Source organism: Ruditapes philippinarum, unplaced genomic scaffold, assembly GCF_026571515.1.
Source record: "Ruditapes philippinarum isolate M1 unplaced genomic scaffold, ASM2657151v2 ctg4064_1_1_1_1, whole genome shotgun sequence".
NCBI lineage: Eukaryota > Metazoa > Mollusca > Bivalvia > Venerida > Veneridae > Ruditapes > Ruditapes philippinarum.
The window spans coordinates 127,022-154,477 of record NW_026857025.1 but is presented as its reverse complement, the minus strand read 5'-3'; the positions used below and the strand labels follow the sequence as shown (position 1 = coordinate 154,477).

Below are 27,456 nucleotides of genomic sequence, written 5' to 3'. Positions count from 1 at the left end.
ATCAAAGCAGTGTGCAAGAGTGGGACTACACAAGTCATTGCAATGAATTCGAAATTACAAATTATTAGGATTATTAATTATATAATCATCCTTTTTAATTTACTATCCATTGTTTTCCGTAAAATTAACCTCAGGAGATAGTTCAACAAAATGGCGGGTGAACCTGTGTCAACATTCGGAATACTTCGTAATTGATCCATACATATACTTAGACTGTCACTTAGCAGTAAGCAGTAGGCAGTGAGCAGCATGCTGCCCAGTTAGCAGTAGGCAGTAAGCAGGAGGCTGTCGTTTATGGAATTCCGTACCTTAATAACCCACTGTGTACTACAAAATGATAAATAAAAAAACGAAGAGACGTAAAATGTTATTTCATGCATTGCGAAATTCTCCAGTTCGCTATTCATTGTACATATCGAGACATTTTTTTTTAATCAAGCACCCTCATACCGATCGGAATGATCGGCTTTTATCATGACCGACTATAAGGCTCGAGAAGTTGCTGTCGCCCTTTCACAAAATCTGATTTGATTGCATAAGGGCGCCGCGCGCGCCGCGCTTCGGCGCGGACGCCAATAATCAATGTATGAAGTTTAACTAAGGAATTCGATACTAACTCCATTGTGTAAAGTATGTTATATCTAAACTTCATATTTCGTTCTAAAATAAGGAAGTAAATTAACATTTATTGAAGTTGAAAAAAAAAATAAAACGAATATTGGAATTATTACAGTGCCAAAAATCGCTTTCAGTTTGAACGACAAAAATGCCTGGTAAAATACTTTTTTTCATATTTACTCGTGAGGTACTATTGTTTATACCTAGCATTTTTATACCCCGCACAACAAAGTTGTAAGGGGGGTAAACTGGAATCAGCTTGTCCGTCCGGCTGTCCGGCCGTCCGTCTGTCCGGCCGTCCGTCGGTTTTTTCTTGTCCGACCAATAACTTAAGATTCCTTTGACCCACAGTCTTCATATTTGGCATGGAGGTTAGTCATGATTAGTAGATGACCCCTATTGATTTTGATGTCACGAGGTCAAAGGGCAAGGTCACAGGGACCTTGAATTCAAAAAGCTTGTCCGCCCAATAACTTAAGATTCCTTCGACCCACAGTCTTCATATTTGGCATGGAGGTTAGTCATGATTAGTAGATGACCCCTATAGATTTTGATGTCACCAGGTCAAAGGTCAAGGTCACAGGGGCCTTGACTTCAAAAAGCTTGTCCGCCCAATAACTTAAGATTCCTTTGACCCACAGTCTTCATGTTTGGCATGGAGGTTAGTCATGATTAGTAGATGACCTCTATTGACTTTGAGGTCACCAGGTCAAAGGTCAAGGTCACAGGACTTTGACATCAAAAAAGTTTGTCTGCCCAATAACTTAATATTCCTTTGACCCACAGTCTTCATATTTGGCATTGAGGTTAGTCATGATTAATATGTGACCCCTATTGATTTTTAGGTCACTGGGTCAAAGGTCAAGGTCACAGGGGCCTTGACTAAAAAAGATTGTCCACCCATTATCTTAAGATTCCTTTGACCCACAGTCTTCGTATTTGGCATGGATGTTGGTCATGACCATAAGGTGACCCCTATTGATTTTCAGGTCACTGGCTAAAAGGTCAAGGTCACACATATTTTCCCCTCAATTGCTTAAGAATGCCTGTCCGCAGTGTATTGTTTTTGACATTTTCACATTTGAAGCACGTAGAATACATAAAGCAATGCACTGGCTTAGTAACCTCAGATTTGGCAGGGAGGTTGTCCTTGAGCTTTAAATGGCCACTGTTGATTCTGACAAAGTGGTATGCGGGGGTATTCACGCCATGATAGTGGCAGTTCTAGTTATTATTCGTTTTCGTTTTTGATTTCCTGCTATTATACTTAAAGCTGCACGACTCCAATGTGGAAAATTCCTTTCTTTTTCCGCACACACCATTATCATTTTAAAACAGTTCATAATTTTCATGAAATTTTACATTAGACAAACTATGTTTTTACAAGTAAAGTTTTGCTATTTCATCAGTGGAAAAGAAACGACATCTTGATGTTTGGTGACTTTTTTGTTTTTCCGTACACTGAAATGACACTTTTCATTTAGTAAATAAATAACATTAGTGCTCCCATGTATTAATGGAAAAAATCCGTTTTACAGAAATTGTTGTATATATTTGGCGCCCATCTGGAGATCTTGTCGGCCATAGCTCCTTGCAATTGAGTGATGGTACCTACATCAGTTGGTGGCCTGAAGGAGACTGTGGTCCTTCCAATCCACGAGCAAAAGCTGCGCCCATTGATTCTCTTGAAAACGATATTGCTGAAGAAGACGATAGACAACCTCATGCCTACAAGATTAAAGTATCAAATGAAGAGCAAAATGCTATAGTTCGGTGGTGGACAGCCTTCAAGGCGAAGGCAGACTACAACTTCATTGCAAACAACTGTTCTACTGTTGTCTTCTATGCACAAGAGGCTGCTTTCCCGTTTATCTCCAGGCTAAATGATGAAATTCATGTGTGGGTACCAGAGGCTATAGAAATGGTAGCACATGATTTATCCTCTGGGGAAAGGGTTTTCGGTCAACGGAGAATTGATGAAATCAGAAAAGTCGCCGCAGATGAGGTAACAAGAATAGCAAAGAATGGGTTAATGAAAGCCGGATCAGTAGCAGTAGTAACTGTTGCTTCAAGGTTTTGTAATATAATTTAAATTTATAAAAGTAGAAGGACAGTCGTTATAATGCAGTAGACAAATACAAGAAGTGTTGGATGTATATGATAAAAAAGCTTCCTTATCGAATTTTTAAAAGCGCTTTATCTGACTTGTATCAGTTTTAAACAAAAGATACAGTTTTAAAGTAACATACTTGTATATTCTTGAAATCTTAAAAGTTATGTCTATGCAGTGGCAAGTGTATATTGTAAATGAATTCTATTAAATGATAAGCATTGCTACAATTTTGTCTGTCTGTCCTGTATTTTTGCTGGCTTGATTTTCTATTATATTCATGATTAATTTCTGACTGTCTAAATTGCCATGCAGTATCTGTGCAGCAGAATTCATGAACTGTGATGTTAAAAATTTTTACAGGATTGTTTGGGCTTTATTGATGTATGTGATGCAAAGGGAATTACAAACATAATTGCTGTTAACATATACAAGGTACACAACGCTTCTAAATTTGTAAAACTGTAATTAATATCGTATAATTGGTGAAACTGAAAAGGTTTAATGTTAGAAACATTACTTTTGTCTTGTACTCTAAAACTTGATATCAATTACTTTTTCTTATGTGAGTATTCATTTTCACATTTTATGCGTATGTGATGCAAGAAATGCTACTTGTGCATATGTACACTGAGAACATGTTATGACATATATTATTATGACATATAACAAAATAACCCAATTGAATCTTAATTGTTTAATGGCGCACTGCGTGGGAACAAGTTGCATGTGATCAGTGTTTTGATAAAGAGGGATATAGGGAAAAGCTGCTATTTGATGAATACTTAGGACGTTTGATTGTTCTCTTACAAACAAAACATATAATCGAATACATAGATATTGTTGATTTTTATGTTTTGTTAGTATGCAGATTTGTTTCATTTTATTATTCTTTGTTTGAATGATTACAAATTTTTCAAGATCTAATTTATATTCAGTTAATGAGCAAATAGTCCAGAAAATTGGAAAAGCACAACACTTGGTACAAATAAACTTTATGCTATGTAAGAAAAAATGAGCATGGGGTCGATTTGCAAAAAATTCAACAAAGCGTTAAAAATTGATGCCCGTCATACATGTATAAAATTTCAAAAATGCTAATTTTAACAAAACGACTAGATTATATAAGTAATTAGATATTAGGGTATTGTAGGCATACGATAATCTGTTATCAGTATTTAAACATTGCCTTGTCTCTTTAAAGCTATTATACTTAAAATTATATAGAGTTTTGACATCGCTATCTTCTATTAAAGATGTTTAGAAAAACACAATTACACTCATTGACCTTTTTATTTGCAATATTCATTGATCAAAATGAAATACTTAAACAGATTAAAGAAAAGTACTTATAATCCAAGTACGTTATCAGCAAATGGTTACATTTGGGACATATACTAGATAAGCAAATGGAGATTAGAACTATCTTATTTACCCGTATCAGCGAGATGCACACGTCTCAACTTTATTTTGTTAATCATTAAGACAAGGTTTGTTTGTGCAAGTAAAAGGACTGTGAATAAGAGAAACATAATCAAGCTGGTGTAAGGTTTTATATTTAAATTTCATATCATAATAATATGAAATTTTATCAAAGGATTTCTTTAGAATCCGTGAAGAAAGAAAACAAAAAGATTGCAGACATATATGGTGTACATTTTAGGTGTCCATCAATTAATATCGATCAAATTCACTCTAAATCATATTTTTAAAACATATATGCATTTGTTGTATTAGCATAAAAAAGACTTGATTAATTTGTTGAAATTTTCAGTTTACAGACTTTGATTTCAACACACCTTTGATTGCATAACTGCTTTTAAACACTATTCGTTGGTTTTTGATTGATAAACTGCCTGCCAATTTGACACCAACTTGCCCGTTCATATCATGCCCCATGTTATACCCACTCATTATTTTTATAGAATAACATCAACATTTTCTTGCCTTCTGAATGTACATATCTTAAATAAATATTCAGTCCCTTTCTTTTTTAATGACCGTTATCCTTAATTGTATTACAAATTCCCATTCGGTGCCCCTTAAATTGCCCTGTTATTTCAGAACACTGCAAATTCATTATCAGATCAATTAACAGAAAACAGGACACAGACGTGCTGGGTGAAATGCCCTACCTTTGCACTGATTTTCATCTAAGAGCTTCAGATGTTTGCACGGCTCAAGGTACGACATCATTTCCAAGGCAGGGAAGGGATAGGACATTAAAAATAATATATGTAGGCATTGCTGACCTTAAAACACTAGTTACCTCGGGTATTTCTCTTAATCGGGCAAGCTGTTCATCATGCTAAATGAACACAAGAAAACTTACTTGCCAGTCTGTGTTGGTAGTGTTGTTTGTATATTGAGTATCCTAGTCGGATATTTTGTTGGATTTTTTGTTCTAGCCCCGAAATTCCAAAATTTTAAATTTTGCTGGGAACAAAAAATAAAAAGGTTGATATTCCATTTAGCCTCTGAAACAATTTTACTCCCCCAAATAGTTTTAAAAAACATGTGTTGTCCTTTTTTACTGACCGTTTTATATAACAATCTTTTATGAAAACGTGATCTGAAAAGAAAAATAAAAGCAAATAATTTCAAATGAGAATAGGCTGAATTTGTTTTTACAGTTTTGAGGGAAAAAAAATAGATTCTTTGTCTACCCTATCCAGTTTTTTAGTTCTTACACAGAAAATTTTTTTCCTTTTTGTTTTGGGGTTCCAAATCGTGTCCTTTTCATATTTCGACAACGAGAAAATTTTCCACTTCCTTTTCAAAAGCAAGTATTCATTCATTCCAGAAATCTAAAATCAAAAGAGGAAATTATTTACAGTTAAGGATGTATGTTGATGGACTTTTTGTAGCATTGTCTTCCGGGGTTTTCAATACAGCTTTGGAATGAATTATCAATAGATGTTAGAGAATTTGACACTTAAGCAAACATTAAGGGAAAACTTAAAAGAAATGTATAAACCGCCCATTGTTCAGTATTTCTTTAAATACGGTGAGCGTTCACCGACAGCACATCATACACACCTTAGGAATAATTGCAGAGGTTTAAATTTAGCCTTATATAACAATCATATTATTCAAAATCCGGCTTGTCAATGCGGTGCTTTGATATAAACGCTGAACAGTTTTCATTCCAATGCCAAAAATATAGTGATCAAGTACTAGATCTTTTTTATATATACGAATGAAATTCACCCTCTCAGTACACAAAAGTTACCTTTGGTATAAAAACGTCAAATGATTCTCAAAACATGCTTTTATTTTTACATGTGCATCATTTTATTAAAGAAATGAAAAGGTTAAGAAAGTTTTACAAAATTTGCTTTTCTTTTTTTACTTTGTTTTTATAAGACTATACAAATTGATAAGACTGTTGTCAACTGTCAAAATCCATTATCATGATTATAAAAAACCGCTGTTGGGAATAGTCGGCTATCTATAATGGTTATCTATATACAAGGAAACTTATAAAGTTTTTTCTGAAATTTTCTGTAATAAATATTTCATTATCTCATATTCAAATTCATTAAGGCATACTTTACATTATAATTATGTCTTTGTTTAAAAAACAAACAACATTACAGGCTTTTTAGAGGAGGGGCCTTGATAATGTTGTTATAGGCCCAAACCTTTTGTATATTAAATATAATGTAATTATGATGTGTTTATTGTGAAAAAATATGTATATGTTTATGTACTTAATACAATATGATTAAAATAAACAAATAAGTATTTAATGTGTATGACGATACAACAAACATGTTTAAGTGAAACAAAAACCTTTTAGTATCCACACATAAAAGTTAATTTCCTCATTAAGAAGTGCGCATTGTGTAAATTTAAAAGAATAATTGTTTTTAAACAGTTTGAATAAGGAAATTAAATAAAAAAAATTTGAAATTCAAAAAGGCAAATAAATTTAAAACTAAAGTTGGGATTATTAAGATAACAGTAACAATTAAACGTTTTCAGACTGAACAACAAAAATGCCTGGTAAATATTTTTGTTCATATTCAAACGTGGTTAACTATATTAAAGAAAAAACTTCTTTTTGTATTATCTAAAGTTTGAGACATTCTATTACACATTGACAATTCATCTGATATTTCTTATTATTCATTCTCGTTTTTCTTAATTAGCAACTTAGACAATTAAACTAAAAGCTGAAAGCCAAATATTTCAAGAAAATCAAACCTGAGAGTACTAATACTTTACGAAAGTAAAAATATTCAAGTAATAATGCGACTTATTTAGTAACTTATTTTTGAAAATTCCCCATCATACGTCGCAGTAAGGGACCTTTTTTGACCTCTTTCTGGAAGTGTACGTGGATTGTAAATGCCGTTAATTTTTTTTTTCACTTATAATTTACATTTAAATATATTTTAAAAATTTTCATGAACATTTAAATGAATCTGGAAGCATGCTGCTTTAAATCAAAATCATCAAATAATCAAAATTTGAGAAAATATATGCTATTCATTGAACAAATTGACTATTGATCGATCGATAAATTAGCAGTCAAAATCTTGATGTTGTTTGTTTTTACAGTTCATGGAACCTTTATTGTAGAAATAATACTTTTTAGTAAGTAAAAAATAACATAATCGATTCCAATTTTTATGGTAAAATTCATTTTTACAGTAATTGTTGTATACATTTGGCGCCCATATAGAGGACTTGTTGGACATAGCTCCTTGCAATTGAGTGATGGTACCTACATCAGTTGGTGGCCTGAAACGCCATGTACTGCTGCCAATCCTAGGGTAAAAGCTTTGCCAAATGATTCACTTGTAAACGATATTGTTGCAGAAGGCGATAGACAGCCTAATGTATACAAGATCAACGTGTCAAGAGACGAGCAAAATGTTACGTTAGGTGGTGGACACATTTCAAGGCGATGGCAGATTACAACTTCGTGACAAACAACTGTTCAACTGTTGTCTTCTATGCACAAGAGGCTGCCTTTCCGTTTCTCTCAAGGCTAAATGATGAAATTCCAGTATGGGTACCAGCGGCTATAGAAATGGTAGCTCAAGATTTGGCTTCTGGGGAAAGGGATTTCGGTCAACGGAGACTGAATGAAATTAAAAAAGTCGCTGCAGATGAGGTTATAAGAATAACAGCTACTGAGTCAATGAAAGTAGGAATAGTAGCAGCTTCAAGGTGGTGTATTATAATTTAAATCTACAAAAGTAAAAGGACAGTAGTTATAATTAAGTAAAAAAATACAAGAAGAGAGCATTGATTAAATTGATGTTTTTATGAAAAAAAGATTCTTATCGAATATTTAACAATAAATATTAAAAACGCTTTATCTGACTTTAATCAGTCTTAAACAAAGGAAATAGTTACTTTAAACATAGTTTATATCAAACAACTTCACAGTATATATACACAATAAATACAAAGTATTAATAAACACAATACAAACATGAATTGTTGTAAAGGATTTGGTTCGAAAGCTAAGCTTATAAAGGTTTCCTACAATGCATAAAATACGGTGTGACAGTATATGTGACTTTCGTGAAATGTATCTGATTTTACATCCATATTTTAAGCAATTAAAGTCAAGATTGTTTCTTACATTAAAGGGAGATACAGGCAAAATTTTTAATTCTTCGTTTTGAGTTTTTCATTCATCTTTCTGTAAATGTCCTCAAAATAAATAAACCAGGCAGTCTTAGGAAAAAAAACTTTTCGTTCAAGTCACATGGCTTGATTAAAAAAAACTCTAATGCAAAATTTATAAACAAATAAAAAAACTTAAAGCACAAAGCCGCATTATTTTGTTAAATAGCATTAAAGAAAAAGAACTTAAATTTAGACAAAGAGGAATATGATATGGGAGAAACTTTCAGAAAAGAAGAAACAACTAAAATGTGGATCATTCGGATAGTTCGACAATTTGAATAGGAACCATACAGTTGATGTGAGTAAATGTGAATATGATCAAGACAACGTCCTGCTTTCTCGGATATAGGTATGAACGGTTAAAACAGTCTTCTGTTTGCATCATCGCCAATGTTTGGGTCTCCATTTAACAAAGTTTTGATAGTTGCTGAACAAATAATAAATAAACGTGTAGTGTTAAGTAGACAGGCCCCATACAGCTGTCAACATAGCGTTTTACTAAGGAAACGTGGCTATAATTCTCCACTATGCAACAATGACAAAAAGGAGATATAGAAATAAATCAGACATTTTGAGCTTTTTCTTCTCAATTGGGATTTGAAAGAGCGCAGTGATCGTGAATTTTATGCTTCACTAGGAAGGGCGTTCCATTTAATCAGGGCAGTTGACAGAAAAGTATTTTGATAAAGTGTTGTTCGTGTTCGTATAGACTGAATATTCGTAGCATTGAGTAGATTGTACATTGAGCGTTTACTTACAGTGGGTGGAATTAAAGAAATAGTTATAAACTTAATGTGTATATTCTTAAACTCTGAAAAGTTATGTATACGACACGGGTATCGTGTGAATATTAAAATGAGCCGCGTCATGACAATACCAACATAGTGGGTTTGCGACCAGCATGGATCCAGACCAACCTGCGCATCCGCGCAGTCTGATCAGGGTTCATGCTGTTCGCTTACAAACCCTATTAAAAGTAGAGAAACTGATAGCGAACAGCATTGATCCTGATCAGACTGCGCGGAGGCGCAGGCTGGTCTGGATCCATGCTGGTCGCAAACCCATTATTTTATTTTTTCGTGACGCGGCTCAAATGATGAGCATTGCTTAGATAATTTTGTTGGCTGTCCTATATTTGAACACTCTCAACCTCCTTCAATTATTAAAAGAATTTGCCAAGATTCAGATTCTAGTTTTTAAATACTCAATTACTGATTTTAGATATTCGAGATAGCGCTGCGAAGTTGGCCAGCCAATAAGATAGTATAGAATCTGGTCAGACTTAGGAAGTGCTGGCTATATTTTCTATTATGTTAATGATTAATTTCTAAAAATCTAAAATGCCATGCAAAATCTATGTCTACATGCATATTCCTGAACTGCGTTTAAAAGAAGTTAAACAAGAGCTGTCGGTAGGACAGCAACGCTCGACTATTCTTTGTGCTTGTTAGTAAAAAAGCTTTGTTATTAAAATATTTGAGGTATTACAAAAACCTGAACGTAAATTCTAAGTCGAAAAAGGGGCATAATTCTGTCAAAGTGGTTGATACAATCCTGTGTACAGGTTGGGGTTATGATGGTGAACAAGTGTGCAAAGTTTCAAAGCCATATGTCAATGGACTTTGAAAATATTTGAGGTATTACAAAAACTTTAATGTAAATTCTAAGCCGAAAAGGGGCATAATTTTGTCAAAATGATTGATACAGTTACCTCCTCCTGTCTACAGGTTGGGGTCATAATGGTGAACAAGTGTGCAAAGTTTCAGAGCAATATGACAATGGACTTTGAAAATATTTGAGGTATTAAAAAACTTTAACATAAGTGGTTACGCCGACGCAGACGACGACGCCGACGCTCGAGCTAAAAAAATACAGGATTGTTTGGACTTTTTTGGATGTATGTGATGCAAAGTGAATTACACACATAATTGCTCTTAACATTAAAAGGTACACAACGCTTCTAACTTTGTACAACTGTGATCAATATATAATTGGTGACACTGAAAATGTTTGATTTTATTAAAATGACTTTTCTCTTATACTCTGAAACTTGATATCAATTATTATTTATTGTGTGTGTATTCATTTTAACATTTTATGCGTATGTGATGCAAGAAATACAACTGGAACATTATATACACTTTTTATATATTATGACATGTATTATTATGACTTGTTATGACAAATTGGATATTCGTTAGAACAAAATAAAGCAACTGAATATTAATTGTTTAATGGAACACTGCGTGCATGTGATCAGTGTTTTGATAAAGAGGGGTATAGAATAGAAAGAATAAATGGAGCGTGCACAAAATCAATGTTAAACGTTTAAATCCCTTGTTAAAGCAGCACCATGTTAACTTGTGCAGGAACTTTTTTCTCACAATGTGTGTTAAATAACAAAGACATTCAACGATAAAAAAAGCTTTTGAGAATCAATCATTAGTTTGTGGAAACAACATAAATTTACCGTTTATAAATTTTAGGAAAACATATTTCATTATTAATTGCTTTAAAACGTTTAATTAAAACATCAAAGCAATTTACAATATTTTTCATTCAATCTTATTATGTAGTTTCACAATAAATTTTACGAAAGTTCTTTTTAAATGATTTTATTTAAATGTATCCCAAAACAGGACCATACTATTTAAAAAAAAATTTAAAATTTGAAAAATTACAAAATTTTTAAATTTTAATAATCAATAAAAAATTTTTTTGGGACAAAATATAAAACTGCTAAAAGTTTGTCCCGTTTTTTTATCAACTGAGCGTAACTGAAAATCTGATGAATTTTTTTAGAAAATTTCGGGGGTTACAAATTTTTAAAGGGATTGAATATAAATTGGACAAATTTAACAATTATCTTTTAGATATAAACTTATTCCGACCTTTAAAATATTTACACTTGGGGGACATACTTGAAAGATTTTTTTAAAGTTTATGGGCAAAAAGTTAAAAGATTTGTAAGACTGCAAATTATATGTTTATTGGGGTTCTTCTGTGTGCATATATTTTCGCCTTTTTAAAAATTAAAATACCATAAAATATAATTTTAATTTTTTTCAAAAAAAAAAACCAACTTTTAAAATTTTTATTCGGCTAAAAGCAGTACTTTTTAAACTTTAAAAAAACGCTTCATTTGCAGAAATCGTTTAAATTTTTCGATCGTCAAAAAAAACCAAAATTTAATTTTAAAAATTTCACTTTCATCACTTTACACTTAAGGACCAATTTAAGATTTCTTGCTTTGTTGCAGAACATTTTATTTACATTTTTCTCTAATGGAAAGACAATGTTCTCTTATCTCCGTATACAAATCATGGACTGTTCAACTGTCTGTAGTTTCCCGAAATTTAATATTAAAACTAGATCATGCATCTGTAATAGCAAAGGTAAATCTAAAGGGTAACTGTTTCACATGGAACAAAACGCATTGGTAATGCATTGAATTGTCATGACACATCTGAATTTTTCAATCTATACGTTTGTTTACTTTTAGAAACTAAGAAATAAGTTTTGAAGAACTTTAAATGTATATATTTTAAAATTTTCTATTTTGTCTTTGAAATGATTTGGATAGTGCTGTGCGGCTTCGAAAACTTTAAAAGCCGCCTTTCATACAGAAAAGCCATGTAATTTTTCTGTGTTTTATTTGATTTTGGTTAGATTTGGTAATGGGTCTGATGCCTTTAAAGACTTATACTCGTATACATGTATACTATATGTTTATGCTCAAATTTGATTTTTTATTGTTTGACATTTGCTTATTAAAAGTTACGATATCGTTTAATTGGGATAAAATCATCAATGTAAAAACCATTGCGAGCGGGTCAGCACTGTCTTTATATAAATAAAATACATGGTGTCGGATTCCTGGCACAATATGACATTGACTAACGGTACCCGTCATGTTATAGAATAAACGAGTACTACTAGTACGACGTAAAGAAATTTTCGTGTGGTTATGCTTCCCCTTTCATTTCAACAACTGCGCAGATCTAAACAGACATTCGTCTATATGTATAAGTAGCAATTTATTCTAAAAGTATGCAGTGCACAAGTTTATCTGATAATAGTTGGAAGTGGTGTGGTGGTGGTGTTGGTAGTTTTCACACATTGAATTAACCAGAGCACAGTTCAGTCACCTCATTGTACCTGGGTAAGCTGTTAAGCAGTTTACCCGTACAAATTGCCTTCACTTTCGCAAGGAACTGAAAACCTCTGTATATGTTCTGTACATCCTCAAAACTTGGACAGTATCCATAAACGTTCAAAGCTTTGAACTCAATTGAAATATTTTTAAAATTTTCTTTTTGAAATAAACAAGACATACCCACGACCAGAATGTCGAGCGCGCTCGTCTTAGTTCATACCTGAACCTATAAGCTTCAGATCAAGGGGAAAGATTTATACATAGATGAGATGTGCGAAACACATTCTCTGTATACTCAAGGAAAGTTTTGACATTGCATCATCTTAGCTGACCTTGACCTCTGGTCCGGTGACCTGGTTCATGACACGAAGTGTCATAATGAATATTTGCACCAAAAAAATCAATTCATGTTATTTTAAAATTCTTCCATACACGAAGAAGTTATGGCATGGACAAGCTCTGATGCACGCATGCACACACAAACAACAAATAGTCAGATTGACAACTCTTTATCGAGCTCACCACGAGAGGGCCAACAAATATCCTCTGACCACTAAGCATAATACTTCAAAGAATAAGCAATAGACAGTTTCAACAAACAAATGCTTATATTTTGAAACATTTGACCTCTTGTGACCTTGACCTACATTTTGCGCAAGACAACTCACATGAACATGGAGAAAATAATATTAAATTCCATGCATATATATAGAAGTTATACTCGCAAATGATGTTTCAATTTGTTATATGACCTTTGCCACAGACACGTGACTTTTTCGCGCGACACTCAGTCTCACTATTCATGTAGAAGTTACAAGATATAGACCAGATATAGACCAAACAAATCCGGACGAATAGACCGAAGGACTGACGAACGGACGATCATACACACCGAAAAATACGCCAAAAGTGACGACTAAGTCGGGCTCAACGCAAACGGGCTCGACAAAAATATTAACATCTAGTGCCTTTAAAAATAGTTAGGAAAAAATGGAATATTCTAATGGAATTTGTTATTGCACTTTACACTTCATCTATTGAACATTGGGTAACGTTTGCGATTAGAAATGGGTTTTTTGTTGCCACTGCTCTTCATGTACGTGTTCTTTTAAAGTTACGATTTCAACTTAACGAATTCACGATTTTCACGACACGAATTCAAACCCACTCTTTACATACAGTCATATATAAAATTTTAAAAAAATTGTGTATATATGTATAGAAATATCCGGACAACCTTGTGTTCCCATTTATTTTAACGAGGGTCCTGCAGAATTTTCTTGTCGTTTATTTCTGATTTCATTTACGCTAAATTTCATTAAACCTGTTTCTTTTACAAAACCTTAAGGTTATTACCTTTTACCGAATGATTCAGTTGTCCAAAGTTGCGTGGTTTACAGTAACTACTTTTTCACAAGCCAAAAATGTTTTGATGTATAGCCTTAACTCAATCCCAGTCTACATTTTGCTATTTAGTTGCTTCAGATGGATCATTTCTTTTCAAGATTTCAACCATTGCCACAGTTAAAAGTAGCTTTGTGATGTTTCAGATGTGCAAATTTGTCAAATTCAAGATATGCCATTTATCATGTACAATATATGCCATTTGTCAACTACAAAATGTGCATATTTATCATGATTAATATGTGCCATTTTTCTCGGGGAAAAGCCATATGACATGTACAAGATATGCCATTTTTTCACGTACAAAATATGCAATTTGCGAAGTTCAAAATATTCATATTTAAAATGTATAATATGTGTCATTTGTCACGTAGAAGATAAACCATTTATCATGTACAAAATGTGCCATTTGTCAAGTGCATAATGTACTACTTACCACCCATTACGGATTTACTGTTTCTCATTAATAGTGCTCTTGTAGAATAGCCTTCACTTCAATCACTTCAACTTTCATTGGCCACCCATTGTGCCAACGTATCTGAATTAGGATCACTTAAACTCATTCTTCTATACAGTTCTCATATAGAATCGCAAAATGACATGCCTAGATGCAAAAATCACTTCAACAAGCGATCCAATATAACTGAAGAAAACTGCGTACATTTTGCTGATGTTGTTGTTTCAAATTTTAGGTTTTCTAGACAAAACAGAGGCGTCTTCTCGCTAGTTAAAGTGACAATAGTGTTGAGGATTAAATACCGCTTAACCGGTGATAGGGCGCATGCGGGATGTTGCACTCATGATAAGTTTCAATAAAAGCGAGTCTGCAGTATTATAAGGAGTGATTTTATGTACTTTTTGTTGTTGTTGTTTTTGTTGTAATATTGTTTGTTTGTTGCTTTTATTATTACTTCGCTCGAAGGATTTCCTATTTCTAAAGTTGTCTGTAGCAATTTGAGTTTTTAAGGTTCAAATTTTCTGTATTCAATAGGCTATGGAAAAGCCATTAATAAACGTACATAATTATTATACATAATAAAATATACAAAAAGTTCGTTTTTTAAGCTTAATGTGACGTGTAAAAAGCAATGTATCTGTTCACAAACTTTTTGATTTTATTTTGAAAAAGAATACTCTAAGTATCTTTATGAAAATGATATGTTAAGGAGCATGCACGAAATCAATGCTAAACGGTTAAACCCCTTGTTAAATATGGGTTTAACAACAGAGACATTCTATGCTAAAAACAATAATTTTACCGGGACTATAAAATGCACTCAACATGACAGTGTATATTTTATTATTATTTTCAGGAAATCGATTAAGGAAATGTAAAAACGAATGTTGGGCATGAAAAAGAGATACATGCACAACATTGATATGCATTTTGTTGTTTATTAATTATGCTTAAGTTTGTTAAATTACGCTAGTTCTAAGGAAAGGGTAAAATTCGATTTATCAGTTTTGTGGCTATAACGTTTTGACTACGTGCAGATAGGTTTTAACCATTTAAGTAACAGTTTTAAAATGTATGCAATTTTTTCATTAATTCAATATCGGTTGGGCTATCTCTGGCTCTAAGTAGTGCGTCAACGCGTCGACGCATGGAATTGACGAAACGTTGAACAAGGTTATTTGGAAGATTGTTCCAGTCCGCTATCAATGCATGTGTCAGTTGGAGGATATTCTGTGAGGCGTGATGTCGTCGCACATTTCTGCCAAGCACATCCCAGATATGTTCTATCGGATTCATATCTGGAGACATTGCTGGCCATCGCATGGTATTTACGTTGTTTGCAGCTAAGCGAGCGAGAGTTATCCTCGCCGTGTGAGGACGGGCGTTGTCTTGTTGAAACACAACGGAACCGTTTCATTGCATAAACGGAATAGCCTCTGCATTCAAGACTTCGTTGATGTGTCTCTCTGCGTTTAAGTTGCCGTGTATAACAATAAGCCGGGTCTTTTGTCCACCCATTATTCCGCCCTATATCAACACGCTTCCACCACCGAAACGATCACGCTGTGTAACACAGACAGATGCAAATATTTCGCCCTTTCGACGAAATATTCTTACACGGCCGTCGGCATGACTGATATTGTAACGAGACTTGTCTGAAAACAGGACAATATTCCAGTCTCGTCGCCGCCAGAGACGGTGCGCACGCGTGCCCACCCAAATTTACGGGTCTTACGGTCCCCGTTTATAGTGAGAATACCGCCCTGTATTTGGGCGTTCCCGTTTCTAATCGGGTTTTGTTGTGCCCCCGAAACCAATGCGGGTTACGTTAAAGCGGGCGGGGGGCCCGGGACCCCCGGGTCTAAACCCTTTGTCACGTAATTGAGTAAAAAACCAAATTCCCACGGTGGGCCCCTTTTGGGGGAAAGGGTTTCCCCTTCCCCCAACCGGGCCTTAACGAAAAAGCGCACACCCACCTTAAAACCCTAAAAGGGGTCTTAAAAAATTTCATGAACTTTGTTTGCGACAGCAGTTAAACGTTCTACTCACTTTCAACCCAACGGGAATCCCCAACCCGGGAAAGGTTTTCCCAAATTGCTTGATTCCCCTTTTTCCCCCCACTATAAACGTGGCATTGTGAAAGCTATCAACCTTTGGTGTGAATAACACTAAATTGCTACTGAACACATGTATAGTGCCTTACATCACTGTCTATCTGACATCGTTCAGCATGCACGGAAACTACAATTTTACGCTTAGCTACATTCTAGTGACAATATGCGGTCAAAACAAAAAACATTTATAGTGTATCTAAAGTACATGAGTACTCACTACACATGTTTTGATTTAAAAATATTTAAAAGAAATAAAGTGTAAGGTTTCTATTTTTAAACCCTTTCATCAAAGCACCAAAGCAATGTTCAATATTATAACTTTCAGTAATTTCACTATTAAATTTATTTATTTACAGATTCGTTAATTTTATATGGGTAATTTAAACGCATGTTTATCAATATATCACGTGGTAATGATACAACTCAATTGTGTTAGATATGTTATATTTTTGTCACGATTTATTATTTTCTGTTCCAAATAAGGAAGTAAATTTGAATTCCTTGAAATAAAAAAGAAATGATTTAAAAACGAAAGTTGGGATTGTTAAGAACAGTTCACAAATATAAGACGTTTTCAGACTGAACAAGAAAATGCCTGGTAAAGAATTTTATTCATATTTACTCGTAATGCACTATCTATAAATTAAAAACATTCTTTGTGTATTATCTGAGGAATAAGACATTTAATTAGACATTAACAATTTGACTTCACTTTCGTTTTTTAATTATCATCTTAGACAATCATACTTTAAGTTGCACGCCTCCGGGTAACAAAAATATTTTAAGACAAACTTGACAAACCTAAGAAAGAGGATTAAGACTCTGTGAAAAGTAGAAATAATCAAGTAAAAAATTAAATATTGTAAGCGATTAATGACTAATTATGCAGTATTCATCACCGTATTTCTACTGCGTAACTAACGCATTAAGTACGAAAGGCGGTAAGGGCCATTTCAACTTCATGAATTCACAGTTTTAACTTCATGAATACCCGTTTTCAACATACGGTATTCATGAATTCCCGATTTTAACTTCACGATTTCACGATTTTAACTTCACGAATTTAATTGCGTCAATTCATGATTTCAACTTCACAAATTCATGATTTCAACTTCAATAATTCACGATTTCAACTTCATGAATTCAACTTCGTGAATTAACGATTTCAACTTCATGAATTCGAATTCACGATTTCAACTTCACGAATTCACGATTTAAACTTCACGAATTTAACTTAGTGAGATAACGAATTCACGATTTCAACTTCTTGAATTCACTATTCGAATTTCTCGAATTCACGATTAGAACTTCACGAATTTAACTTTGTGAATTCAAGATTTCAACTTCATGAATTCACTATTTCAACTTCACGAATTCACGATTTCAACTTCATGAATTATTACGAAAACTGAATGACCAATGAACTAGCAGTAGAAAAGAAATGGTGTTTTGTTATTTACCTATAATGGATCTTAGTTGTTAAACTGACACTTTTTAATTAGTGAATTAAACACGTTATAGCTTCCATTATTCATTTCAGAAATTGTAGTATATGTTTGGCGCCCATCTGGAGATTATGTCGGCCATAGCTCCTTGCAATTGAATGATGGTACATATATCAGTTGGTGGCCTGAAAAAGAGTGTGGTCCTACCAATCCTCGATCAAAAGCTGCGCCCAATGATTCACTTGAAAACGATATTGAGGCAGAAGGCAATAGACAGCCTCATGCCTACAGGATTAAAATATCAAGTGAAGAGCAAAATGCTATAGTTCGGTGGTGGACAAACTTCAAGGCAAAGGCAGACTACCAATTCATTTCAAACAACTGTTCAACAGTAGCCTACTACGCACAAGAGGCTGCTTTCCCGTTTCTCTCGAAGCTAAATGATGAAATTCCAGTATGGGTACCAGGGGCTATTGAAATGGTAGCACAAGATTTGGCTGCTGGGAAAAGAAGTTTTGACCAAAAGAGAATCGATGAAATCAAAAAGGCCGTGGGAGATGAGGTAAAACGAATCTCAGGAGGAAAAAAGAATGCCAACAGTTTCAAAGTTGGCTACAAAGGGAGGAAGTAAAGTTAATTTGAACATTATAAAATATCAGTAATTATATTTGAATTACACCAATACTGAAAAAGAGTATTGTTTAACTAGAAATGATTACATTTTATTTATCAAATATAAACTTTAATAGCTGGCTACAAGATACATGTATTTATTTTAATCTTGACCTCTTAAAAGGTATAACCTTAAAACGACATTATGCTCATTTTTTTCTTTGTCAAATTGAGTTAAATTAGAAGTATTTTTCAAAAGATTTACTATTTTGATGGTGTTTGAATAATAATTGATAATAAGAAATGTTTGGCACAAAATATAAACATGCCTTTAACACAAAACATAGATAATTCCGAATGATATTTTTAGAAATTTCAGTGTGCCACTAAATAAATATAAGGATAGAATATGAATTTGGAAACAAATATGGTCAAATATAAACTTATTTCGACTTTCTCTTGTACCCTCAATATTTACACTTGGAAAGGCATAATGTCAATTTAAGACGAAAGTTGGTCAGCAACAAATATAGAACTTTGTCAGACTGCAAATATTGTTTTCTTTCTGTGTGCATTTATCTTCACTTATTTCAAATATCGTAATACATATACCAGAAAATGTTTAAAGGTGCAGCAAATAAAGGCTATTTTTATATATTAGTTCTTTCCTTTTGTTTGTATTTCATCCTAATTTATACAAGTTTATCTGGTAATACGTGGTGGTCCTGTGTGTTCCTCAGGTGTATGTCTATGTTGTTTTGGTGACACTTTTGCTTGAGTCCCTTGTTTTCTCGTCTACGGTATGTATCTTCCTCTTTGCCCCTAGTATTATTTCTTTGATTTGCCCCCCCCCCCCCGTCCCGGGTCTCCTGTCCCCTTCCCCTGTGCCTTTGACTTTGTGGGCCTATTATTCAATCTTTTATTTTGAATTCCTTATCAGTTACAAATTATTTCCTATTATACAATCATTTACTTGTTTTCTTTGAATTCCTTGTCGGTTACAAATTATTTATCATTTAAGTGATTAGCCTGTCCGTGCTTTACCATGAGCCCTGTCCTATTTTTGTTTGGGATCACCTGGGCTCCTTGCCACTGGTTCTTGTTGCTGGGTCGTGTGGGGGTTGCGTTCATTGAACGCCGCCTTTCCTTGTTGGTCTTGTTTATCATATTTTGCACATTGAATCTAACAGAGTACAGTTCAGCCACTACAACGTTCCTGGGCCGACTTTCAAACAATATACCAGCACTTTCGCAATGAATTGATAACTTCTGTACATGTCAGATGAGCGGTATAGTGCGAATAACCGTAGAAAAGATTTGATTTCATGATCAGTCACAGCAAATTTGATCTGAACCGTCCGGGAATCGAACTAAAATCGCCTTTTTCACAGTCCAACGCTTTACCTATTGAGCTCACTGGACGATGTCTTTCTGGTAATACTCATTTTCTTTCAAATAAAGTAATCAAAATAGATGGTTTAGAAATATGACAAAAAAGTAGCAACAAATATTTATATTTGATTTAGCATACCTTTCTTTTGCATTGAATAAATACTATTATTATATAATCAATAAATAGCTTTGAAATGCCTTTCCCTGCTTACAAGCAAATTTATGTAAAAAATAACAAGTCAATATCAGAGTAAATTCACCTGTTTTTCTTCTAAAAATAGATTTTCTGAAAATTCCTCGAAAGACGCGAGACTATGACGTGACTTCACGCCAAGTTCGTTGTTATTCTTCTGGGAAAAAAGTTTGAGTGACTCGTAAATAAGAGTCAAATTAATCTATTTTAGTTACCGTCTTTACATTTTAAGAACATTACGAATAAGCATGCCAATGCACCCGTTTAAAAGACAGGGCGTAAATTATGGAAAAAGTAGATAAACTGAAATTTAAAATTTTCGATTTCCGTCGTACGCAATGACAGATTTGATAAGCCATAAAAGATATTTATAAATTATATCATAAAACAGATCTGAACTTTTTATTATCATATTCACAAGCTAAAAAGTTAATATTTGTATATTATTATATAATCAATAAATAGCTTTGAAATGCCTTTCCCTGCTAACAAGCAAATTTTTGTAAAAGTAACAGTTCAATATCAGAGTATATTCACTGTTTTGTTTTCCTAAAAATAGATCTTCAGAGTATAGTCACCGGTTTTTATTCTAAAAATAGATTTTCTGGAAATCCCCGAAAGACGCGAGACTATGACGAGACGTCAAGCCAAGTTCGTTGTTATTCTTCTGTGTGACTCGTAAATTAGAGTCACATAAGTCTATTTTAGTTACCGTCTTTACATTTTAAGAACATTACGAATTAGCATGCCAAATTATGGAAAAAAGTAGACAAACTGAAATTTTAAATTTTTGTTTTCCGTCGTATGCAATGACAGATTTGATTAGCCATTTGAATGATATTTATAATTTTTTTTTTGGCGTATTATATTTTCGACGTTCTTATATTTTCGACGGTAGCCATTTCTATCCGAATATGTTATGATCTCGCGAGAATGTTTTAACTCCACACCTTCCGAATGTAAACAAAATGATGCTGGATGCCGCTAAAATGTCAAAGTAACATAACATGGAAATTAGACAGGTAAACCTTTTATCACAACGTTTATAATGGTCAAACACGTGTATTTTCTTATTTCCTAAAAATCTGTTGGTAAGAAACACAATAATATAAATATTATTGCCTAAAAAATTAAATGTGTTTCCATACGTCTGCTATGATCATCAATTCTCCCAAAGGTCACGTGATATGTCAAATTTTATGTACAGGGTGTTCCCAAAAGTTCATTGATTACACAATGTATGCTTAGGGTTCAGACTACTAAATTAATTTCTTCTTCATTTTTTTTTCAGATTAAGACTCCCATCCGGGGCAAGTATAGGTCCTACACAGCAAGTGATCTGAATGAAGCTTACAGGACAGTAATAGAAGAAGGATTGCCTGTAGAGAGAGTTGCCAAAAGGTTTAGTGTGCCTGTCACAACCCTTAAAGATAGAGTTAAGGGGAGAGTTGATATTGACACTGTAAAAATCAGGTCCCCAAACTATATTTAGTCAAGAGCAGGAAACTTTCTTAACTGAACATTTAAAAACTATGGCAGATATAGGTTTAAGACACCAGATTCCGCATATTTTGTTTTTCCTGGAGCAAGAATGTTGCCAGCTTTATTGGAAGGCGCTACAGCAGGGTCTCAAGGTGATGTCTCAGAGTCAGGGTGGTCAAATACAGAAATATTTACTAATTTCATGATTCAGCATTTAGAGCCATTACTGCCAAGTCGCACTAAAGAAACCCAAGTTCTGGTGTTGTATGATGGTCATAAAAGTCTACTCTAGGTCTTATTGAGTGGGCAAGATCACAACACATCATTCTTTTCGTACTTCCACCACATTGTTCACATCTATTACAACCTATGGATGTTTCATGTTTTGCACCTTTTGAGGTAGGATGGAATTCAGCGTGTCATCAATACCTGAGAGAATCTGGTGGTCGTATAGTTACGCACTATGAAGTTGGTAAAATAGCAAGCAAAGTATACCCAGCAAACCTCACACCTGTCAATATACAGTCTGCCTTCAAACGCTGTGGATTTTACCCATTTAACTCTGATGTTGTAAGTGAGCTTCTATTGCATATTCTTTGAGTTTTCAAACTGAAATCACTAATTCATCTAAAATTGTTGATGGTAGTAAAAAAGGCCAAGATGAGGTATCAATTGCATCAGATGCTAGGTCATTTCTAGAAAATAGAGGTAGTAAAGTTTTGCAAAATGTTCCACTTGCTAAGACAAGAAAGACTTTAAGTAAGGTTGTTGGAGGATTAGCGGTGACTGAAGACCAAGTGTTTGATGCAGTTAGACCAAAAGTCAAATAAGTCAAAGCGTATCAACACCTCTGTTGCTAGTACATCTGGTATTCCAAACAAAAAAAGTCAAAAGACTATGTTGTTGCTAATACTGACTCGGATGTTGAGGAAAATGACATTCTAGATTCTGACAAGTGTATTGTTTGCAGGCGTCACAATGTAAAAGACATTGACAAATTGCCATATTTAACTATCGTTAACTGGGGATGTTGTGACAGGTGTGATGGGTGGGTTCACCTGAGGTTTTGCAGTCCAGTTAGAGTGCTAAGAAGGAATGACACTTTGCTGTGCCCTTCTTGCTCTAATGAACAATAGACTTATCTGTTAAGTTATTTTATATAAAAAAAATGAAGAAAAAAAATGAAAAGAAAAAAACTTCAACAGTTTACGTTTTATTATGTTGTTGGACATTACCATTATTTTCAGAAATTGTTCTACATTGTTTGGAATAAGTTGCTTTCTTCTTGGACTGATAGTATTTTACTGATATACAGTGTGAAAAACTTTTTTGACCACCCTGTACCTTAATTTCCTCGGCCAATGAAAATCGTCGAAAATATAAGACGTCATTTTTCTCAGAAACCAAAATGGCTGCCTCCATAAAACTAGTGTAAAAAGGTAAATTGTTATGTTTTTGTATTGAAATTTTCAAATTATAAAGGAAAAAGGTAATTTTAGTTGATGGAAATATGAAATATGCATTTATTTCCTTTTTACATTTTTGCCGACACGAAATGTCCTTACACCGTCGAAAATATAAGAAGCCAGGATAATATAACAGATATGGACTTTTAGCTGGTAAATATGATTTGATATGTACTGAAAAAATAATATTGACCTCTGTTATCGCCTTGGAAATAAATTATCTTCGTAATATCATTTACTTATCTCAATAGTTTAATCAGGTTTAAACTGTTAAAAAGACAGTATTCATAAACGTTCACAAACCTTTTTTAACTGGGAAAATATAGAAAAAAAATACTTTTTTAGAAATAAAAAAAAAACTTTTTCACCCAGTGTCTTTTAAAATAGTCAGAAAAAAGAAGAACTATTCAAATGAAATTTGTTTTTGCACTTAACGCTCTATCTACTGAGTATTGGGTAAAGTTTGCGTTACAAATGTTTGTTGGTGTTTTTTTGTTGGCACTAATCTTCATGTACGTGTTCTTTCACGAATTCACGATTTCAACTTTACGAATTCACGATTTTAACATCTCGAATTCAACTTCACTCCTTTCTTACAGTCATATATAATATTTTAAGTATCATGCATATTTGTGGCCACCTTGTGTTTCCTGTTATTGTAACGAGGGTCCTGCAGAATTTTCTTGTCGTTTATTTCTGATTTCATTTACGCTACATTTCATTAAACCTGTTTCTTTTACAAAACCTTAAGGTTATTACCTTTTACCGAATGATATAGTTGTTCAAAGTTGCGTGGTTTACAGTAACCACTTTTTCACAAGCCAAAAATGTCTTGATGAATAGCCTTAAATCAATCCAAGTCTACATTTTGTTGTTTAGTTGCTTCAGAGGGATCATTTCTTTTCAAGATTTTAACCATTCCAACAGTTAAAAGTAGCTTTGTCATATATAAGATGTGCAAATTTGTCATATTCAAGATATGCCATTTATCATGTACGATATATGCCATTTGTCAACTACAAAATGTGCATATTTATCATGATTAATATGTGCCATTTTTCTTGGGGAAAAGCCATATGACATGTACAAGATATGCCATTTGTCAACTACAAAATGTGCATATTTATCATATGCCATATTTCATGTACAATATATGTCATTTTTCACGTAATTTCACTATTAAATTTATTTATTTACAGATTCGTTAATTTTATATGGGTAATTTAAATGCATGTTTATCAATATATCACGTGGTAATGACACAACTCAGTTGTGTTAGATATGTTATATTTTTGTAACGATTTATTACTTATTTTCTGTTCCAAATAAGGAAGTAAATTTGAATTCATTGAAATAAAAAAGAAATGATTTGAAAACGAAAGTTGGGAATATTAAGAACAGTTCACAATAAGACGTTTTCAGACTGAACAAGAAAAATGCCTGGTAAAGATTTTTATTCATATTTACTCGTGATGTTCTATCTTTAAATTAAAAACATTCTTTGTGAATTATCTGAGGAATAAGACATTTAATTAGACATTAACAATTTGACTTCACTTTCGTTTTTTAATTATCATCTTAGACAATCATACTTTAAGTTACACGCCTCCGAGCAACAAAAATGTTTTAAGACAAACTTGACAAACCTGAGAAAGAGTATTAAGACTCTATGAAAAGTAGAAATAATCAAGTAAAAATCTACATATTGTAAGCGATTAATGACTGATTATGCAGTATTCATCACCGTATTTCTACTGCGTAACTAACGCAGTAAGTATGAAAGGCGGGAAGGGCCATTTCAACTTCATGCATTCACAGTTTTAACTTCGTGAATTCCCGTTTTCAACATACGGAATTCATTAATTCCCGATTTAAACTTCACGAATTCACGATTTTAACTTCACGAATTTAACTTCGTCAATTCAGGATTTTAACTTTACAAATTCATGATTTCAACTTCACTAATTCACGATTTCAGCTTCATGAACTACTTCGTGAATTAACGATTTCAACTTCATGAATTCGAATTCACGATTTCAGCTTCACGAATTCACGATTTAAACTCTTCACGAATTTAACTTCGTGAAATAACGTTTTCAACTTCACAAATTCACGATTTCAACTTCATGAATTCACGATTTCAATTTCATGAATTCACGATTTCAAAGTCTTGAATTATTAGGCAAACTGAATGACGTTTGGTGACTATTTTGTTTTTTACCTATAATGGATCTTAGTTTTAAAACTGACACGTTTTAGTTAGTGAATTAAACACGTTATAGCTTCCATTATTCATTTCAGAAATTGTTGTATATGTTTGGCGCCCATCTGGAGATTATGTCGGCCATAGCTCCTTGCAGTTGAGTGATGGTACCTATATAAGTTGGTGGCCTGAAGGAGACTGTGGTCCTACCAATCCTCGAGCAAAAGCTGCGCCCAATGATTCCCTTGAAAACGATATTAAGGCAGAAGGCAATAGACAGCCTCATGCCTACAGGATTAAAGTATCAAGTGAAGAGCAAAATGCTATTGTTCGGTGGTGGACAAACTTCAAGGCGAAGGCAGACTACCAATTCATTTCAAACAACTGTTCAACAGTAGCTTACTACGCACAAGAGGCTGCTTTCCCATTTCTTTCAAAGCTAAATGATGAAATTCCAGTATGGGTACCAGGGGCTATTGAAATGGTAGCACAAGATTTGGCTGCTGGGAAAAGAAGTTTTGACCAAAAGAGAATCGATGAAATAAAACAGGCCGTGAAAGATGAGGTAAAAAGACTATCCGGAGGATCAAAGAAAGCCAACAACCTCAAAATAGGCTTTAAAGGAAGGAAGTAAAGTTAATTTTAAAAGGAATAAAAACAGTAGTTATAATTGAATTACACAAATTACTTAAACAAAGTGTAGTGTTTAACTAGAAATTATTACATTCATTTATCAAAATATAAATTGAAATATCTGGCTATAAGATACATGTATTTATTTTAATATTGACCTCTTTAAAAGATGTTACCTTAAAAAGACATTATGCTCATTTTTTCTTTGTCAAATTGAGTTGAGTTAAAAATATTTTTCAAAAGATTTACTATTTTGATGGTGTTTTAATTATAATTGACCAAAAGAAAAATTTGGGACAAAACATAAAAATGCCCTTAAAACATAAAAAGACTGTCCCGCTATTTTTTATCAACTGAGTGTCAATGATAATTCTGAAGGATATTTTTAGACATTTCCGTGTGCCACAAAAAACTATAAGGATAGAATATGAATTTGGAAACAAATATGGTAAAATATAAACTAATTTCGACTTTCAACTGTACCCTCAAAAGTTACACTTGGAAAGGCATAATGTCACTTTAAGACGAAAGTTTGGTCAGCAACAAGTATAGAACTTTGTCAGACTGCAAATATTGTTATATGTTTTCTTTCTGTTTGCATTTATCTTCACCTTTTTCAAATCTCGTAATACAAAAACCATAAAATGTTTGTAGATGCAGCAAATAAAGGCTATTTTTATATATTTATACTTTACTTTTGTAAGTATTTCATCCTTATTCATACAAGTTTATCTGATAATATGTGGTGGTGGTGTTGGTATTTTTTGGCAAATTGAATTTACCAGAGTAAAGTTCAGCCACCACAACGTTTTTGGCCCGGCTTCAAACAATTTGCCAGCACTTTCGCAAGGAAGTGATAACTTCTGTACATGCCAGATGAGCGGTATAGTGCGAATAACCGTAGAAAAGATTTGATTTCATGATCAGTAACAGCGAATGTGACCTGCACCGCCTGGGAATCGAACTAAAATTGCCCCTTTTTCACAGTCCAACGCTTTACCTATTGACCTTACCGGACGGTGTCTTTCTGGTAATACTCATTTCCTTTCAAATAAAGCAATCAAAATAGATGGTTTAGAAATATTATCGTAAAACAAAAAAAAGCAGAAACAAATATTCGTATTTGGTTAAGCATAACATTCTTTTGCATTGACATAATTGTAATGGAAATAAATTAACTTCGTAATATCATTTACTTATCTCGACAGTTTAATCGGGTTTAAACTTGAACAATATTCAAAAACGCTCACAAATCTTTTAACTGGGAAAATATAAAAAAATACTTCTTTTAGAATTAAAAAACTTTTTCGCCTAGTGTCTTTTAAAATTGTCAGAAAAAAAGAACTATTGAAATGATTTTTTTTGTTGCTCTTAACGCTTTATCTACAGAGCATTGTGTAACGTTTTGCGGTTACAAATGTTTGTTTGTTTTTGTTAGCTCTAATCTTCATGTATGTATTCTTTCACGAATTCACGATTTCAACATCACGAATTCAACTTCACTTTTTTTACAGTCATATAT

The 27,456-nt window shown here is 33.3% G+C and overlaps 3 protein-coding genes across 4 annotated transcripts; all 3 read left to right on the top strand.

Moving 5' to 3' along the window:
- Positions 1-510: 510 nt before the first annotated feature.
- Positions 511-3,997, top strand: LOC132748500 (uncharacterized). The gene is made up of 2 exons (XM_060738143.1): positions 511-773; positions 2,157-3,997. The coding sequence occupies exons 1-2, from the start codon at positions 767-769 to the stop codon at positions 2,708-2,710; spliced, it is 561 nt and encodes a 186-aa protein (XP_060594126.1). The 5' UTR covers positions 511-766; the 3' UTR covers positions 2,711-3,997.
- A 2,700-nt stretch (positions 3,998-6,697) lies between these two features.
- On the top strand, positions 6,698-19,225 carry LOC132748506 (uncharacterized). Of its 2 annotated transcripts, none has more exons than XM_060738157.1 (2): positions 6,698-6,736; positions 18,049-19,225. In XM_060738157.1, the coding sequence occupies exons 1-2, from the start codon at positions 6,730-6,732 to the stop codon at positions 18,582-18,584; spliced, it is 543 nt and encodes a 180-aa protein (XP_060594140.1). In that variant the 5' UTR covers positions 6,698-6,729; the 3' UTR covers positions 18,585-19,225. The 2 variants fall into 2 exon arrangements, with proteins under 2 accessions (XP_060594140.1, XP_060594141.1); XM_060738158.1 differs by lacking the exon at positions 6,698-6,736 and adding an exon at positions 17,085-17,106.
- A 5,168-nt stretch (positions 19,226-24,393) lies between these two features.
- Positions 24,394-26,621, top strand: LOC132748505 (uncharacterized). Its single transcript, XM_060738156.1, has 2 exons — positions 24,394-24,541; positions 25,400-26,621. Exons 1-2 carry the CDS (start codon positions 24,535-24,537, stop codon positions 25,933-25,935), a joined length of 543 nt encoding a protein of 180 aa, XP_060594139.1. The 5' UTR covers positions 24,394-24,534; the 3' UTR covers positions 25,936-26,621.
- The last annotated feature ends 835 nt before the right edge of the window (positions 26,622-27,456 follow it).